Source organism: Oikopleura dioica, chromosome 2 (assembly GCF_907165135.1).
Source record: "Oikopleura dioica chromosome 2, OKI2018_I68_1.0, whole genome shotgun sequence".
Classification (NCBI taxonomy): domain Eukaryota; kingdom Metazoa; phylum Chordata; class Appendicularia; order Copelata; family Oikopleuridae; genus Oikopleura; species Oikopleura dioica.
Window position 1 is genome coordinate 14,302,840 of NC_137292.1, and position 17,538 is coordinate 14,320,377.

A 17,538-nucleotide genomic window follows, 5' to 3' on the forward strand; every position below is an offset into this window, starting at 1 on the left:
CGAATTTAATTTACGATTGTTTGATCATTATTCAAAACGGGAGCGCCGGCGCTAGAGCGGGATCAACTCAAAATCTAACGGAAGATATCAACGATCTCAATGATCAATTTAATTTTTTACCTTTAATAGAGAGCTTTTTTGGTTCTGATGAAATTTAAGTTTTTTGAGAGAAATTCAATCCTTCCGAATATAATAGAGGTACCGTTATATTTATTGAGAATTTGAAATAGAAACGAGCCTTGATTATTTATTAACTAAATTATCGTGACATGAATAAAGTCTTCAGGATTTTAGTATATTTAGATTTAGTTCATTTAGTTTAATCTTTTAATTCAAACAGGCGAGTTAAAAAGTTCAATCTTTGCTCGATATTATGGCACGCCGTAAAGTTGTCTAATGTCCACTTTGTGTTTTTACGAGACCATTTACGGAGAACAAAATAACCCGATGATTTGCCCCTTTTGTTACGTTTTCTTCCGGTGATTCAAGGAAGATGACGATAATCTCTACCGCAGTCAATATTTTTCGAACTTTGCTCGATTTTCCGATTTTGACAAAATTTGCGCTGCGGTCGCTACCAATAAAAAGCTCTCTTTTAGATTTTATGGCATGCTGCGAACATATTCATCTTTGTCTGGTTTTTCCTCAAGTATCATCACGGAGACGAGTGGTTTTACTTGCGGAAGATTGTCGGTCCTTACTTGGCTTTAGCAAGAGCACCGGCTGCCGTTTTAAATTTTAATTGCTGTCTCGTTCTTCTTCCAGTTTGTCGGAATCTGCTCGTTTTCCTACGATATGTTTTCGGCTGTTCCAGGCAACGATGTTATCTCTTTAAAAAAGCGTATCTTCAAATACCTAGCTGTATTTGAGCAGCCATAAATTAACACCGAAACCAAGACGTATCAAAGCGCTTTTCGATCATAATATCAAAATGCACAAGAAGTGTGCATACATGATCGCTTTAATGACCTTCGTACACCTCCTCGCTCATCTCTTCAACGTCAAACTGCTAACAGAAAGTCACGAATCAACGGATCCACTGATTCAAGCGCTGAACAAGTTGGAAGACCCGTACCTGAATCCAATCCGATCCTCAGACGTCGACCTGATAATTTCAGTCTTTGTCCTTTTTGGCGGATGGACGGGAGTCATCATCACAATTGCTCTGATTGTAATTATAACAGCAGCAACAGAAACGATCAGGCGCTCGTTCTTCGAAATATTCTGGTACTGCCACCACCTCTTCGTTATTTTCTACGCATTCTTACTCATTCATGGACTGAAGAAGCAAATACGCGGGCAAACAAATATCGACGAGCATAATCCGCAAAACTGTTCGCTTGTGCCAGAAGAGTGGAGCGACAATTCTGTTGAGTGTCCAACGCCATTATTTGCCGGAAGTGATCCTGGAACATGGAAGTGGGTGATTGGACCTGTTCTGCTTTATTTCTTCGAAAGAATTATCCGATTGTCCCGTTCTCTCAATCCAGCGCAAGTTGTAAAAGTTATCTTCCATCCTTCAAGAGTCATTGAAATCCAAATGCATCGACAACGGTGAGTTCATCAAAAACTGCTTTCGTTATTAACCTTTTTAGTTGGTGCTTTGGAAAGAATAAAAATGAAGTCGGAGAGTACGTTTTCCTCAACTGCCGGGAACTCGCCTTCTTGGAGTGGCATCCATTCACTCTCACGTCTGCTCCAGAGGAAGACTTCCTTTCCGTTCACATTCGATCCGCTGGAGACTGGACAAACAATCTCTATGATTTGTTCTCCAAGCGACTTGAATCTGGGGATATAACGAATGCACCGAGAATCGCTATCGATGGTCCTTTCGGAGCTGCTAGTCAGGTTTTTCAGCTCACTGAGGATAACGGTTTAATCTTGCTTGACTTAGGATGTCTTTGATTATGAGATATCTATTTGTGTTGGCGCTGGAATAGGCATTACTCCTTTTGGAAGCCTTCTGAAGTCCGTGTATTACAAAAAGGCGAATGGGATTCCGATGAAGTTGGAAAAAATCTACTTGATTTGGATCTGCCCGACTTACAACTCGTTCGAATGGTTCTCTGATCTCGTCTCAAAGCTGACTGAAAAACTCGAGTCTATCGACCAACTTGATGTTCTCGACTTGAGGATCTATCTGAGCCGCGGCTGGGACGATAAATTCGCAAGAGTAAGGATAATTTTCTTTTTCTATTGGCTGTTTCTAGATGCTTTGTTTAGAAAATACTGATAGAACAAGAAGAAGAGTCTGAATTTGATCCGGTCACAGGCCTGAGGCAAAAGACCAATTACGGTCGGCCTGATTGGTCGAAGCTGTTTTCTGAATTCAGCAAAAAGCATCACGGAAGAACTAACGGAGTCTTCGTTTGTGGCCCGAAGGTCATCTCTACGCAGCTGAGAGAGAACTGTATAAAATACACTGACGGCAGCACAAAATTTGTATTCAATAAAGAAAACTTCTGAATCGCAAAAATTTATTTTTCAATTCAAACATGAATTTCGGGGATTAAACTTTTCGTCTTTTTATAGAATGCCAGCATACGATAGAGCTATTACTATTTTCTCCCCCGACGGGCATCTTTTCCAGGCAACGAGTTTACATTTTCGCGTTATTTGAAGCGCTAAATCTTTTGTTTTCATATGTGATTAGTAAAAACTCCTCGATCAGGTCGAATACGCTCAGGAAGCCGTCGAAAAGGGTGCCACTGCCGTCGCCGTTCGTGGCGATGATGTGGTCGTTCTCGGAGTTGAGAAAAAGGCCACCCAGAAGCTTCAGGAAGACCGAACAGTCAGAAAAATCTGCTCCATCGGTAAAATGATCGCTTTTTAGTTCGCTTTTCATAGGAAAATTTGTTTAGATAACCACATCGCGCTTGCTTTCGCTGGTCTGACCGCGGATGCGCGAGTTATGATTGATCGAGCTCGAACGGAATGCCAGCAGCATCGACTTACTGTTGAGGATGCTGTCACAGTTGAATACATTACCCGATCACTGGGTAAGTTCTTTTCAAGTTGCATTATTTAAATTATATTTTAGCAAATTTAAAGCAGAAATACACCCAGTCCAATGGCCGACGTCCCTTCGGCCTTTCCTCCCTTATCGTTGGCTTTGACCCCCACACTAACGCCGCCAAGCTCTTCACAACCGATCCCTCTGGTACTTATTCCGAATGGAAAGCCAACGCCATCGGCCGAAGCTCCAAGACTGTACGAGAGTTTCTCGAAAAGAATTACAACGAAGAAGGTGTCCCAGGTAATGATCTACAGCGCACATAAAGTTGAGCCTATTTTAATCAACGTTTTCAGAAAACGACGCGCTTAAATTAGTCTGCCAGGCTCTTTTGGAAGTCGTCCAGAGCTCGTCTAAAAATATTGAACTCGCGATCATGCGACCAAACTCGCCCCTCGAAGTCGTTCCACTCGAGAAAGTCACCAAGTTGGTCGAAGAGATCGAAAAAGAAAAGGCCGAAGAAGCTGAGAAGAAGAAGCAGCAACGAGCTGCGTCCAAGGCCGCCCGCGACTCCTAAATTGAGAATAGAATTTTTCACGACTCGCCCCTTTCTTTGATCCACTTTACATGTATTTTCGTGGCAATGTACTTTTGATACTGTTGTCAAGTTCAACCTTACAGATACACCAACCGCTCTTATACAGAATAAAGAGTTTTAGCTGAAGTTTTAACATGTCCCTCGTTGTTGTGATGAATCATATTTAGAAATCGCATCAATTTCCATTCGAATGGGAATCGTAAGAAAAGACAATGGGACTTGAAAGAGAGAGGCGTTTTCAGCTATCGTTTTTGATAACTGGCGGCTGGATTCTAGCAAACATTGCATGCTTTACTTTTGAGTATTTCAAGCTCAAGCAAAGGTTAATTTTTCAATCTTGAATGAATGTTCAACCTTTTTCTTCAGAGAAGAGTATTTCTACACACGAGAGCTTTTCGGACAATCAATTTTATTCTCCCGCGGAGCTGCTCAAGCAATTAACTTCAACGTCTCCATTCTTTTATTCACAGTATGCCGAAACCTAATCGCCTTTCTCCGCGGGATTCTTCCACAAGGCTTCGGTTTTCTGTTCGACAACGCAATTTATGTTCACAAACGCCTTTCTTACGCCATTATTCTTTGGTCCCTCGCTCACATCGGTGCGCATTACTACAACTTTTTACACAACTATGCCGCTTTTACCGCTCCAGATTCGCTTATTTCTCATCAACTTGTCATTCATGGAAATCTTTCATTGTTCAAAACTAATCCTGCCGAGCTTGCGATGGAGATTTTCTTCCTTCAAGCCGGGACAAGTGGAATTTTACTGACCTTGGTATTCTTCGTTGTCTTCACTTCTTCCGCCGAGCCAATTCGCCGCTCGTTTTTCAACTTGTTCTACTACCTTCATCACTTCACTTTTCTCATCTTTCCACTTCTTTACTGGCATGGAAACGGGCGCGCTGTCAAAAGTCAAATTAACATGCAATTTCACGACCCAGAAGTTTGTTCCTTGCCAATCAACTCCGACAATTGGAATCAACCAGGCTCGCTTTGCCCAGAGCCGGCCTTTCAGGGCTTCTCTTCGCAATCATGGAAATGGTTCATCGCTAGTGTCGCTTTTTATACGATCGAGTTGATCATCCGCTTCTTTCACTTTCTATGGCCAGTCGATTACGTCTCCCACGAAATTCTACCCTCAGATGTTCTACAACTAAAAGTTCGAAAGTCGACGCTTTCTTTGCGAAAAAATGCTCATTTCATCGGCCAGTACGTTTACGTAAAACTCCCTAGCATTTCCATCTTTGAATGGCATCCATTCACCCTGACCTCTGCACCCGAAGATGATTTCCTCCAAGTCCACATTCGTTCCGTTGGCGACTGGACGCAAAATGCCATCCGACTGTTCAAGGAAAACCAGGCAATACCGAAAATAATCATAGATGGTCCCTATGGAGCGCCAGCGCAGGGCCTGGACGAATTCCAAACGATCATTTGCGCAGGCACGGGCATTGGTACGTATAATCAATCGGCAAACTGCCCCATTGAAGATGCACCTCCCTGACTTTTCCGAGCCGTGTCGTTTTCACCGTTGTTTTTGAGATTTCGAATCTCCAACGGTCACTGCTCGAGGAGAAAGCTCGCTACGTGGCACTGTCTAACAGAGCAGATTTTTTCCTCCCGGGAGACAAGCAGAAAATTTATTTTATTTTTAAGGCATCACACCCTTCGCCTCTTATGTGCGCTCAGCGATGATCAGGAAGCTAGAGAGCCGGATATATTTCGTCTGGATTGCGCCTAAGATGGATTGCTTTGAATGGTTTGATGAGCTTTTGAGCCAAGCTGAGGGCAAAGTCCCTTTTTTACGGGTGATGATATTTCTAACACTCTCGAATATGGACCCTGCAACTGCACAGGTACATAAAGAAGAGATAAAGTTTTAGCCACAGACAGTGAGTGCGTTTATAGCTAGTTTGAGTTACGCATGAGTACTTACGTAACAGTCAGTGTCCTCGTATTTCCTAACCTTGAATCATGGTTAAATTTCTGACGTTTTAGGACGTGATTTACGCCGACCTCAACTCCTCAGGGGGCAACAACAATAAGTCACCGTTGCGCAAAAACTATGGCCGTCCCAACTGGGATAAGATTTTCGACGAGGTCGCCTCCACCAACCAGAACGCCAACGTCGGCGTTTTCACATGTGGACCGAAGCCGTTTACCAACGAGCTGAGAGAGATTTCAAGGAAAAAGTCGACTGACCACATCGAGTTTACCTTTTTCAAAGAGAACTTCTAGCGCTTTCAAAATGTATTATTTCTGTATTTAAGTTATGCCTTTTATGAGTATTTACCTATCAGTTCAATCGATTCCGCCTAATCAATACGAACTCTCCCGCGAGAGCCATAAATTAACCGCAATTTACTTTCAGAATTGTTAATGAGCGGCGACGGACAAGGGTCGGGTCAAATCCAGAGTACAGAATCTTCGGCTAGATTTTCTCTCGCTTAAATACCAGAAGTGTCAACCTCGGACATAGCCGTGCCCCGAGGATAGCGTTATTGTTTTGTAGAATAAGCAGATATAGTCCTCAGTCGGTTAGAGAGATATTTTGAGACCTGAGGAACAGTTAAAAACATGAACACAATGACCGAACTCGAAAAATCATGGAGTGAGTACAAATATGTCGTCGTCCACGCCGACGCGCTCATCAACACGCCCGATGTGATCAAGACCACTGGCACCCACGCCGCTATCTATTCGGTTATCTACGCCATCTTACTCCTCTGCAAGGTAAAATCAAAGTTCACCAAACCTCTCCCTAACTGATTTCTCTTTCTAGCCATCTGTCTTGACGCTTGTATCAATCTTTTTGGCCTTTGGTCTCGTCATTGATACCTTTATCAGCACTTTCAACCAAAAGGTAACGAATATCTCCGAACCAAGATTTATTGTTTCTTTAGGTTTTTGCTGGAAAGCCTTTGAGCGAAAATCAGGAAGGTCGATTCAGCGAAATCTGTTCCAACTTGAGCGGTTGCACATCATGCCTCTCTTCCACCATTCAATGTCTTCAGAAACAACGAGTAAGATCGAAATACACTTTCGTATTTTATCATCCAATTCAGGCTGATACTCCCATCAAATTCCTCTCGTACGCTCTTCCTATCCTCGCCGCGACCGCTTACCTCGGCAGAAAGTGCTCCATCATCTCCTTGATCTGGATTGCTCTCATGATCAAATGCACTCTCAGAATCCCCGAAGTTCAGCAAAAGGTAAACAACTCTCCTCGCTCCCCTTGTTAGTCCGTTTATTTAGGTCAACATGGTCAAGGACAAAGTCTCTGGTATGTTGCAGAAGAAGCAGAAGTAAATGACAAAAAAATCAACTTTGCACTCCTTCACACGCGTCTACCAGACTTGCCACTTGATTCGATAATAAAAATAAAATTTTATACTTCCTGAACTGTTCAATCGTACACATGTTCCTTGCATTTTATCCGAGCAAAACATCTTCGTTAATAAATTTGTCACAAGTTTATAATAGACACCGTAGTACCTAAAATCACTGATAGAAAACAGCAAAAATATTATGTTCGAAACGCGTTCTCCTTGTTGTCTCCAGGCTGGGACGGCAGCTCACTCACCCACCCACTACCCATAATAGCGTGTATTTGCCTAGCGTTATTTTTCATGAATTTTGACAGCACACAGCGAATTTCCTAAATCATAAATTCTTCAGTCACAAACTCACTGCGTATTTAATCCATCTGTCTTTCAAATGTTCTACAAGTTTCAGCTGAAATATCAAAAATATACTGTTGATAGGAAAATCATGAAATGACGAGACTGATTTTAAGAATAAAAGTTCGCCCCAATCGTGATTGAAAGCAAAGTATGAACAGCATCGACGTGAAGTGTAATAAGGCAAAGGTGAGAGAAGAGCCCTTGCGTGAATTATTGACGACCGTAAAATTCTAGTGGGCTTACGACGAGTGCTTCAACGAGTGGTTTCGAAAAGAGTTCATTGCTGACAAGCAGAAGAAATTCCCAGAAGGTTACGTTCCGTGCGAGAAATTGCTTGAAACTTATCAGGCGTGTACTAAGGACGAGCTTGCCAAGTTTGGTGCTGATCTGAGGTAGAGAATAATTAACGTCGAAAAGTTTTCACGCTTTTTTCAGCGAAACGCGAGAAGCAGTGCTAGAAGCGCGAGCAGCGGACGTCAAAGAAGCAGAAGAGCGCCGCGCCAAGTTCTTTCAAAAGAAGGAATAAACGTACACTAGAAAGCACAGTTCTTATGCCAGTCCTATCGAGCTTGAACCTGATCCTCATCGGGATCTTCGTTCGGCTCAGTTGTCTGTGTTTGCTTGAATACTCGGAGAGACTTTTTCAAATACCGCTCACCGATGTCGACTATTATGTATTTTCTGACGCATCCGCATTTGTTAGCAAGGGTCAATCGCCATACAAGAGGTTCATTTCCAAGATCAATTAATCCAAGCAATAACTCTTCTTGTTTTCAGGCATACCTATCGTTACACGCCATTGCTAGCCTACGCTCTCTTACCAGGATAGGTTTCAGATTCAGTTCTTTCAGCAAATATTCAGTCAGGAATTGATCAAAAACCGGCAAAAAGTTACCTCGTTTCCGCCCTTCGGCAAACTGCTCTTTATTCTATTTGACCTGATTTCCGCTGGTCTTATCCTCAAAATATCCGGACAAACTGCAGCTCTTCTCTATTTATTTAACCCCCTGACGATTGGCATCGCCGTCCGTGGAAATGCTGAACCTATCATGTACTGGTCATTTTGTAAAGTAGAAGCTTTTATTTTCGTTTTTAGCGGGGCATTTACGATTCTTTCGATAGCGATGCTTGAAAATATCCCAATAAGTGCCATTCTTCAAGCTATTAGGTAAAACATTCTTGGGAACCATTTTTCTTCAGTGTTCTAGTGTACATTTAAAAACATATCCCGCTCCTTGGGCACTGACAGTTTGGCTCTACTACGCCGACAAGAAACTCTTCGGCTTTCTTCCTTACAGCAAAAAGGGAATTCTTTATGGAATCATCTCAGCTTGTACATTTGTATCTTTATCCTGGCTGAGCTACTCCCTTTATCAAGAAGAATTTCTGGAGCATGCTCATCTTCACCACCTATCTAGACAAGACACTAGACATAATTTTTCAGTAAGAGCCAATCCCTTTACAAGAGAATAACATCTCTCTCTCTTAGATTTGGTTTCTGTCCTTTTATCTGATGGACGGAAACTCGCCATATGGATTTCTGTGCTTTCTCCTCCAACTCGCTCTATGCCTTCTCATTTCGTTCAAGTTTTCCAGCGACCCCTTCTTCGCCTCATTCTTACAGACGTTTGTGTTCGTTACATTCAACAAAGTAATTACGTCCCAATACTTCATTTGGTACTTATCGCTGCTACCTCTCGTTATCAAGAACTTGAAAATGTCCTCTTTACGAGTGATGTCCTTATCAGGTATTTCGTGCTAAATCTGCCCTCTCTTAATTTATTTTCTAGCTCTCTGGTTCGGAAGCCAGGGCCTTTGGCTGCTCCCAGCGTATTTCTTTGAGATGGAAGGGCGCGATTCTTTCCTCTGGATGCATTCTTCAAGCATTGTGCATTTTGCCACCAATATCTTCATAGCCTGTCAAATTATAACTCACTATCAACCTAAACATGCAAAAATAAAAGTCAACTAATCAAAAGAAACGAAGCGCGGTACTCATCATCTGTCTGAGCGCCCCAGCGGTTTATATTTACAAATTTTATTATATTTTCATTTGTAGCGTCTGGTAAGATTATGAACTGTTGCAAGTTTTTCTTTTATCGTTTTGACTAGCTGTACAAAAGACGCAATATTTTAATGTTTTATAAATAGATTTCGTCATTGCATAGTTGGTTCTTTGAGGCGTTGGATAAGGTTGAGTAAAGTTTTGCGATGTCCGATCTTGGTTACGCCCATTTCGGTGAGCTCTTCTTTCGTAAGATCCAGCAGGTTTTCGCCGGAAATGTCGTTCTCCTGGAACTCGGAAGAGTACTGCTCGAAGTTGTTAGCTTCTAGCCACGTGACGACCTCCTTTGTCGTCCAGCAAGAAGCCTGGCGAGTGGAGAGATAAGATGTTTCTTCTGGAAGCGCGTCTCGCTGAAATCGCATTTGCAGCTGCAAGAATTGCTAAAAGACAAAAGTCAGGCAAAAGAAGCTTTTATCTTCAATCCATCTATCTGGGGTCAGTCACTCCGGCGCGTCAATTATTCACAACGCTGGCTAATTAAATCCTCCAACTTGCCTGATGTTTTTCTGCAGTGCCAGATGAGCCAGTCGAGCTGCTGCCGTATGTTTCAGTGCCAGAGTCCGGCACGTCGAAACGCGGCTCGGGAATTTCGAAGGGGTACTTCGTCTGCGTCTTGCTAACCTGGCTGTCTAATTGAATAAACTCAGGAAGTGGCTACTTATGAAGTGAGTTTACCTTGCGGACAGAGATCAAAACGGCGAAGCACTTCTCCTTTGTCAGCCGCTTGCTCGGACAATAACGAGTCGGGACTTTGAGGAGCGACTTCTGGCGCTTTTTCGGATTTGGCTTCCTTTTGTGGTTGAAGCGGGGGAGGCGGAAGCGAGCAGTCAGATGGATTCCTGTTTTTGTTGCTGCCATTTTCTGCGTTTGCGAAGCGCTCGGCGATATCCTCAGCCGTTGGCAAACTCTGCAGCCTTTCTTTTCTAAAACACGATATCAACTTATAAATGTCTTATTTCTCAATTAACCTTTTTGTTAACGTTCTGTACTTGGCACTGAGTGCAATCGCGAATGGCGCTGTAGGGTCGAGCGTTTCCTTCTTTTTCGCGATGGCGGAGAGTTCTCGATCGACTTCTTCGACCGTGTCGTAATTTACAGTTTTAGTCTCGACTTTTGTCAATGAGTCCGATGAATTGAGCCGGCGGATTGACTCTGGTCGTTTTGGTTTTTCTGGTTTTGGTAGCGTTTTCGATTGGACTGGAATCGTTGGAGGTATTATGGTGGTAGTCGCTGATGATGACGTAGAGCCGGCGAGGGATGCTGGGGGCTTTGATACAGGGAGGGGAGGAGCTTTTGGGATTTCTACAACGGAAGGTCGCCTGCTGCTATCCTTGCTCGGGTTTGATTGCTGAGGAGAGCCGAAGGTGCTCAAAGATGGACTAAAGGAATGTTTATATTTCACGTACGCATGTTTGTTGACCCAATTCGAAGATTAAGCCCTACAGTACCTTGAAGGCGGCGTCTCATTCAGACGCTGGACGTATTGAGAAGCCTGAGTAGAAGTCAATGTTGAATTCAATCTAACCGGGGGCGGCGGCTTAGTCCGTTTTCCTGAAACACACAAGCTCGATTTTGGTGTTTTAATTATGGCTTCAGCTGTGCGCTGCCCATTTTGGTAATCAGACTAACCTCCGCTTTGTGTTGACGAGCCAGATTGATCTGACGGCGCAGGCGAGGTTGATCGGCTCCCCATCTGAAAATAAGAATTTAATTACGTCTCAATCTTGTCTGGCGATTATTCTCTTCCATGATGTCAGAAAGCTTACTAGAACTGGTTTACTCGATTTTGGAATTTTTGCCAGCAGCATGTGGTCTCCGCTCTTTTGATTTACGAATAAGGACAATGCGACCAGAAGCGCTCGATTTACCACTCATTACGTTACCGCTCTGACTTATACATACAAAAGCGAGAAGATTTATTCATGCACCTGGGTAGCTCGCTTGCTTCCCACAATTATCTTTGTAAAAAGCGGCTTATCCCTTCCAAATTGGGCTTGAGAACTTACCGTGGTTATGATTGACGAGACGCCTCTTGAGGACGATGAAGTCCTCTCTGGGCGAGTTCTAGTGTTTGAGGTAGCCGATCGGCCTACCGAACGTTGACCGTGATGTCTTTCGTCCATTTCCTGAAAGTAAAGAATCTATTCCTGCGCTTCTAAGTGATAGAGCGAAGCAACTGTGACAGTCAAATGTCAAAAGAGATATTTGACTATTCTCCTAGCATTTTCGAAGACTAAATCAAGGTCAAATAATGACAAAAACTTTGAGGTCAACGAACTCAGCTTAATCCTAAGTTAATAGATGCAGCCCTTCGTGAAATCTCCCTAAGTAAATCTATCAAGAAAGCGTTACCTGTATGTCTTGGGCTGACATTTGTCTTCGTGGTGTGCGAATAATTGTTGCAGTGCCGGTGCCGGAGTCTGAAAAGCATACTCTTGGACGTCGATTCATTTAGCTTTTATGCGGTTCGGGGGCGAAAAGGGGAAAAATATAACTGACGAAAGAAAAATGATCTAGGTGTCTTCTGATGATCGATCGAATTGATTCTGGTCACTGTCAATTTGCTAATTCGGGAGAGCTAAATCCGTACAGAAGCTGGAAACAATCAGATGCGTTTCAATGATCACAGGTATATTACCCCAAGGGGCAATTAAAATAAAACTCTCGTTCGAAATGTAAGTCTGAAGCTTTGTTTTACAAAGAGCTCAAGACACCTTTGGGAATAAGGATTTAATTGCAATGCGAATGACTCGTCTTATTCTCATTATTTCGCGCGCTGTAATAATTCCTTACCGATATTTGTGATTACGCTAGTGGCAGTGATGCGAAGTACTCCGATGGCACCGCGAATGAGATCGACTGCTTGCCGGTGTCCAGCTCGAATAATTGAGATTCCATTGATCTGAAGCACATTTTCAGCAAAACTATCTTTTGCGTATTGCTGTATTTGAACTTGACAAGCAAGGCTGAGCAAATTTGGGCAGAGAGCGGCACGTTGAACTTTAATCGTGCCAGATAACTGTCCAGTTTGGAACGCCCCACAAAAGACTGTAAGTAAATTTACCTCGATGATGAAATCTCCATCTCTCAGGCCAGCTTCGTAGGCTGGACCCTTGGGGTCAACAGACTCCAAGTACTGAACAGCAGGAAAGGCAGGAGAAGGGGTAAATTCGGCAATCGGCCCGTCATTTTTTGCTCCGCGTAGCACGAACCCAAATCCATTCGGCCCACGTTCTACAAAGCAAATTGACAACTGATACAGTAAAAACTCTCCTAGACTTGTAGTCTCATTACAACCATGATAGAGTCAAATAAAGCATGTTCTCAAAACATGATCGGCTAGCAGAAATAACGTAATTACATGTCGCCCAAATTTGCGCAAGTAACTCCAGTTCAAACTCGATAAAAGTATCAGATACTTGAAGTGTTTGCTGTTCAGATAGACAGGATTTTCGAAAATCTGGAACTCAACTTCCTCCGGATGAAATGGAGTGATAAAATGGAAGTTTAAATTCCTATTTACTCATCGTAAACTTGAACATTCTTCTACGCTAAGAGGATATACAGGAACACTGTAAATTCTTATGCTAATCCTAACCCTAACCCTAATACAGTAACAATGAAATAATGCTTACCAATCTCGACCCGACGAGTATGACTCCTGATATTTTCGTCTCTCATCGATCACTTTTCCATTTCGAGCATTTGAGCAGGAATGAGCGAGTTCTCGTTTTACTCGGGCTAAACGTAAATTTTTAATTTCATAATGTTATCTGCTTATACAATGTCGCTTAATCTGTCGCAAAATGTCTACGACTGGCACTCAATTCGTCAAGCCGCTTTTCTACGCAAGTGTCATCGGAATGCCAGATGGAGCAGAACTTCATCTGACATTTACCCATTCAAAACAGGGCTCAGTTTTATTCTATTTCTCAGATTTCGAAGAACAGGGCATCAACAGTCTTTCCTTCATGTTTCCTAGGCCGGAAATACCGCCATGGTCAATTTTTTAACGCCTGTAAATGAAATTGAAACAAGAACTCTATTACGTTTTATTTGAGCTCGTGAAATCATTGTCTGATCTCCGTGTGAATATTTTCAGTCTACTTATTCTTTCTTTACTTAGGCAAATATCGCCACACGCACTATTGGAATTCTCGCAATACTGTATTCATATTTTATCATTTTCCATTAATTTTTTGAACTTCAAGCAAAAAGGCAAATACCCAGCTGGGTCATTTGGCATGTTCAACTTTTATCATTATTTATGGCCTCGATTCCGCTAAGTGGTTACTGCTCTGAATTCTCAAAAATGTCACAAAAAAAGTCAAGCTGAGCAAATGTTCCCTGTATTCCTCCAAAACTCTCTGTCTTTTTTTCTTCCGTGGCTAATATTTGAGGCGCAGGAATCGTGTGTCCGAAAAAGATAGAGCTTCCTCATCAGATTAAGATGATCCTTTATCGAATTGATGCCAAACTTACGCCTGTGATTCTAATTAAGTTACTGTATGAGTCGAAAAGAGAGTGCCAAAAGGGAATATCTTTCTTGACGAAAATAATTCAAAATGAATGAGCTTGGGAATGGCTTTAATCTTTCTGCTGAGCCCGAAGACAAATTATTTGCCCTTCGACTCGGCATCTGTCAAGAAGGAGAAAACGTACAGTCCTCTCCCCTCAAGAAAATCTCAAAATCAATTGACGCATTCTGAGCAGATACAGTAAGATCTAGAGTGGATCAAAGTCAAGTCCGAGGGCGCATAAAACATTCATCTTTAAAAAAATTATGAACTATTATTCTAAACATTGTTCTCCTTGATTTCGACCTGAATTATTCGTCTGAAATCAAGGAGGAGAGACTCGAATGAATTAATTCTGATGGACAAAGACTTTTACACAAACACTCAACTTTGATGTATCAAAAATTCAAGATGTTAGAGGTCTGGCTTAGCGATTAACCCTTACTCTTTTTGGCATATTTATCGTTCCGCAAGAAAGTCGTTAAATTAAAAATAAACGTAAAATTAACAAAATCTTGTGAAATTTTTAATGACTTACGTATATTTCCCAACGACTTTCTCTTTCAAAATAGCTCTTGAACCTAGCCCTTTACCAAATCGGGCGAATGCATTTTCTTATTATAGCCAACGCATGCGTTATTTCTCATAAAAATTTCCCGGGCTCGTTGACGCAAACTTTGCGCTATGACTTACCTCTGGAATGTCGTTATGGGAACAGATTTTCTTTTATATTCTTCAAGTGTTAAGAGGCTCCTTCTCGAAAGAGGGTGAAAGTGAACTTTTACAATCGTCGGTATTTCGGTAAGTAGCGCGTTTTTTTTTCTTTCTCGTGAAAATCTCTTCTAAATATGGTTTTGCAAAGTCGATAATTGTGAAAATAAAATGTAAAACATTCGATCGGCGCCGAAGCTCTACGATCAGCGCAGCGCCTCCGGCGCGTGACGTGAAAGTCCCACGAGGCTGCGCCTGAGATGTCTTCAAGCCAACTAAATTCTTTCTTCCAGCGAAATTGAGTTACATTATTACATAAAATATTCGAAAAGTGACAGGAACGATCCGGGAATAAAGAGCTGTTTTTTCGTTATTTACCGATATTACAGTCGTCAATTGGACAAGCGCCAAGGCCTCATTTTGAGACTGTCTCTCTTTTGAATATTCCTTGTCTATCTACTAAAACTGCATGAAAGATCGATGCGTCAAGATTTTATTCGTACATATATCTTTGATTAATTCTAAAGCTTTTAATCAACTTAAAAACGCGAGGTGTAAGCCTCAGCCGCGCATCATTAAATTCAGTATTGAAGCTATAAAATTGACGACACGGGCGGCAAGCTAATAGAACCCGCTGAGTTCAACCTTTTCATCTGGACGAGGCTATAATTTACCAGGGCTTGGGAATTATGGTGCGAGTGGGCTATGATTTCCGAACTGTAGGTCAAGGAAGTAAAACGACCGAAAGAAAAACATTAGAGTTTTTTAACGGGGTCAAAAGTCAAGAACCCGGATCTTCAATATGCATAGAAAACATAATTCCCTGAAGAGTTTCTTCCGGCGTTTTAGTCGATTTTCTTTGAGTACTGTTTAACCACCTGTCACAGAGCTGAGATAGAAAAGAAATAATCTTGAACTCTATTTCTGTACTCTTTTTGCCCTTTGAGATTACAGTGAGAAATGATTTGATGCACAGTAATTTCCATATTTTGAGTCTACTTTAGAGCCACTCACTTCCGCAATGTCAAAAATTAAGCTCAACAAATAATGATAGCAAAAGAACTTCACCCTCAGAAGCCGCCAACGATGCAACAAAATTTCTACTTACTGCTTCTTATATAAGAGTTACAAGAAGTTTGAGAGCGATAGAAATGTTTTGCTTCTATCAAATTTCAATCCTGACGTCGACTTCTGCTGTCGATCGAATGTTGATTATTTCCGCGACGGTCGGCACGTTCAAACTTGCCATTAACAGACGGTCATGGAAGTGATTAATATTTTTTTGTTTTTAGAAAAAGAAAGAGCTCCCGCAATGTCTTGGCTTTATAATAATAACCTGTGGATTGGCATTGTAGTAACCTTGTAATCTGAGTTTTGTCAAAAGGAATTAAAAGTGACGTGAACTTTCTTTTGTCCAAAATTCCGGAGAATTTGCCTTGATTCAGTTCTCAGAAAAAAAAATGATTTGAAAGCCATCGGAAGCCACGAGCAAGACTAGTGGAAGTTTCTAGTATCCCAAATGTTGACAAAACGCGGCGAATCGAGCTGTCAGTTTCCGACCCCCGACAGCAGCCTCGCTACAGGTCAAGGATGAAAAATGTGATCTCGGATTACTAAATTGAATTCCATCCAATTCCATGCTCGATTGCCAGGAGCACGCACCCTTATTAGTCTTAAGTCCAGTGCTTAAAACCCAACAGTTCAATAGTTTTCATCTGAATCAATTGAACTCCCTTGGGACAAGAAAAAAGAGACGTGAAATCATCCTTTTAAAAGCTATCAAGTTCAAGCTCTAAATCTTCAAGGATCGGGCTCTTCTTTTTCAGATTATGGGAATGGTTTTTGATACAAAGCTATAAATTCCAAAAATAATCTTATGCAAAGTTTTTCGCTGTTTTATGAGCCCAAGAATGAGGTCACGAAAAATCTCCTGTCAAGAAAATGTCGAGACGAACTGAAATGCCGCCTGACCAAAGGTGGGAAACTCTGAGCATGTTCATATTTGTCCGTTGATAAAGTCACTTATTGCAAAGTTAAATACCGTGTCAGATAAAGAAACAGCTGCTGTTGACTTGGAAAAAATGTCTGACCAGTGACTAGTGCTTCAAATGTAAAAGACGATCCTGTGACAGGAGTACTTAAATATTTTTGTCGGATCTATTTTGTTAGCTCTTCTGAATTTTCTTTTTTGGATGGCTTCCAAGTAAACATGAAAAAATCCTTAAAAATTCGAAAATTTGAAATTCCAATTGAAAAAATCACCCGCGACAATTTCGAGTTGGAAATTTGACATATGTTTGTGATGCTGACAAAACTCATTCCGGCCTGACTGTAGCTTTCGCATGGTCTCAGGGTTAGACTCATTGACGTTATTCAATTTGTCCAGGGGATTACAGTCTGACATAACAACATACTCCAATTTATCAAAATAATCATGTTCTTTCTCTTGAGCACCTGTTACAGTAATTTTCTTTAGCCGATACTCGAAGAAGACATTGATCGGCAATTGGAACGAGGAAAGACAGGAGATCTACGCAAAAGACATGCCAAAGGAAGGGTTTTTTTTGGACAAGCAATTCAATTTGCGCAAATAAAAAAATAATCCTCTGAAGGTTTCGACGAACAAAGATGATTTTTCCCAGCACGAGCCTGAAAGATATCACCAATCTTACAGGTAATCAAAACATATTACTTATCTCCAACATTGCTAGAACGAAGTATGGACACCACCTCGCGTACCAAAAAATGACCGCTTCAACTGGAAACATGTTCATTTCCGGTTTCCCTGCCCGAAAGCCTGACTACCTAGTAACCACTGGCACAGATCAACCGACGACTGACTACAGAGAGAAGAAAAAGACGGGACTCACTGAAGATTTCGGAATCAAGCCTGAACGATTCAGTCACAAGAGAATGAATATAGCAGCGAGGAACAAGTCGACAGCCATTTATCCATATGATAAACAATAAATTCTATTTTTATGCTTCGCAAAGTCATTTTCTACCAATCG

At 41.7% G+C, this 17,538-nt stretch overlaps 6 protein-coding genes and 1 long non-coding RNA gene across 7 annotated transcripts; 6 read left to right on the forward strand and 1 right to left on the reverse strand.

The window, feature by feature from the left end:
- Window positions 1-50: 50 nt before the first annotated feature.
- LOC145699467 (NADPH oxidase 2-like) lies at window positions 51-2,476 on the forward strand. The gene is made up of 6 exons (XM_081776741.1): window positions 51-198; window positions 600-814; window positions 898-1,554; window positions 1,596-1,848; window positions 1,895-2,173; window positions 2,224-2,476. The coding sequence occupies exons 1-6, from the start codon at window positions 148-150 to the stop codon at window positions 2,464-2,466; spliced, it is 1,698 nt and encodes a 565-aa protein (XP_081632867.1). The 5' UTR covers window positions 51-147; the 3' UTR covers window positions 2,467-2,476.
- Window positions 2,477-2,497: 21 nt separating this feature from the next.
- Window positions 2,498-3,531, forward strand: LOC145699471 (proteasome subunit alpha type-7-like). The gene is made up of 5 exons (XM_081776745.1): window positions 2,498-2,590; window positions 2,672-2,813; window positions 2,862-2,999; window positions 3,041-3,256; window positions 3,310-3,531. The coding sequence occupies exons 1-5, from the start codon at window positions 2,534-2,536 to the stop codon at window positions 3,528-3,530; spliced, it is 774 nt and encodes a 257-aa protein (XP_081632871.1). The 5' UTR covers window positions 2,498-2,533; the 3' UTR covers window position 3,531.
- A 199-nt stretch (window positions 3,532-3,730) lies between these two features.
- Window positions 3,731-5,885, forward strand: LOC145699468 (NADPH oxidase 1-like). The gene is made up of 4 exons (XM_081776742.1): window positions 3,731-3,873; window positions 3,918-5,005; window positions 5,208-5,407; window positions 5,550-5,885. Exons 1-4 carry the CDS (start codon window positions 3,764-3,766, stop codon window positions 5,787-5,789), a joined length of 1,638 nt encoding a protein of 545 aa, XP_081632868.1. The 5' UTR covers window positions 3,731-3,763; the 3' UTR covers window positions 5,790-5,885.
- Window positions 5,886-5,914: 29 nt separating this feature from the next.
- On the forward strand, window positions 5,915-6,953 carry LOC145699474 (uncharacterized). The gene is made up of 6 exons (XM_081776747.1): window positions 5,915-5,947; window positions 6,119-6,284; window positions 6,334-6,414; window positions 6,455-6,574; window positions 6,617-6,763; window positions 6,807-6,953. The coding sequence occupies exons 1-6, from the start codon at window positions 5,931-5,933 to the stop codon at window positions 6,858-6,860; spliced, it is 585 nt and encodes a 194-aa protein (XP_081632873.1). The 5' UTR covers window positions 5,915-5,930; the 3' UTR covers window positions 6,861-6,953.
- Window positions 6,954-7,484: 531 nt separating this feature from the next.
- Window positions 7,485-9,206, forward strand: LOC145698434 (GPI alpha-1,4-mannosyltransferase I, catalytic subunit-like). Its single transcript, XM_081775637.1, has 8 exons — window positions 7,485-7,626; window positions 7,670-7,961; window positions 8,012-8,056; window positions 8,124-8,285; window positions 8,331-8,402; window positions 8,443-8,677; window positions 8,724-8,982; window positions 9,025-9,206. The coding sequence occupies exons 2-8, from the start codon at window positions 7,786-7,788 to the stop codon at window positions 9,204-9,206; spliced, it is 1,131 nt and encodes a 376-aa protein (XP_081631763.1). The 5' UTR covers window positions 7,485-7,626; window positions 7,670-7,785.
- A 66-nt stretch (window positions 9,207-9,272) lies between these two features.
- LOC145696135 (uncharacterized) lies at window positions 9,273-14,801 on the reverse strand. The gene is made up of 12 exons (XM_081773124.1): window positions 14,510-14,801; window positions 12,935-13,040; window positions 12,364-12,533; window positions 12,093-12,201; window positions 11,652-11,719; window positions 11,306-11,425; window positions 10,929-10,992; window positions 10,748-10,850; window positions 10,268-10,678; window positions 9,975-10,222; window positions 9,795-9,928; window positions 9,273-9,679 (listed from the first exon to the last, which is right to left on the reverse strand). Exons 2-12 carry the CDS (start codon window positions 12,978-12,980, stop codon window positions 9,392-9,394), a joined length of 1,761 nt encoding a protein of 586 aa, XP_081629250.1. The 5' UTR covers window positions 12,981-13,040; window positions 14,510-14,801; the 3' UTR covers window positions 9,273-9,391.
- Window positions 14,802-17,137: 2,336 nt separating this feature from the next.
- LOC145699802 (uncharacterized) lies at window positions 17,138-17,514 on the forward strand. The gene is made up of 2 exons (XR_014134085.1): window positions 17,138-17,201; window positions 17,239-17,514. It is a non-coding gene; the product is annotated as an uncharacterized LOC145699802 (long non-coding RNA).
- The last annotated feature ends 24 nt before the right edge of the window (window positions 17,515-17,538 follow it).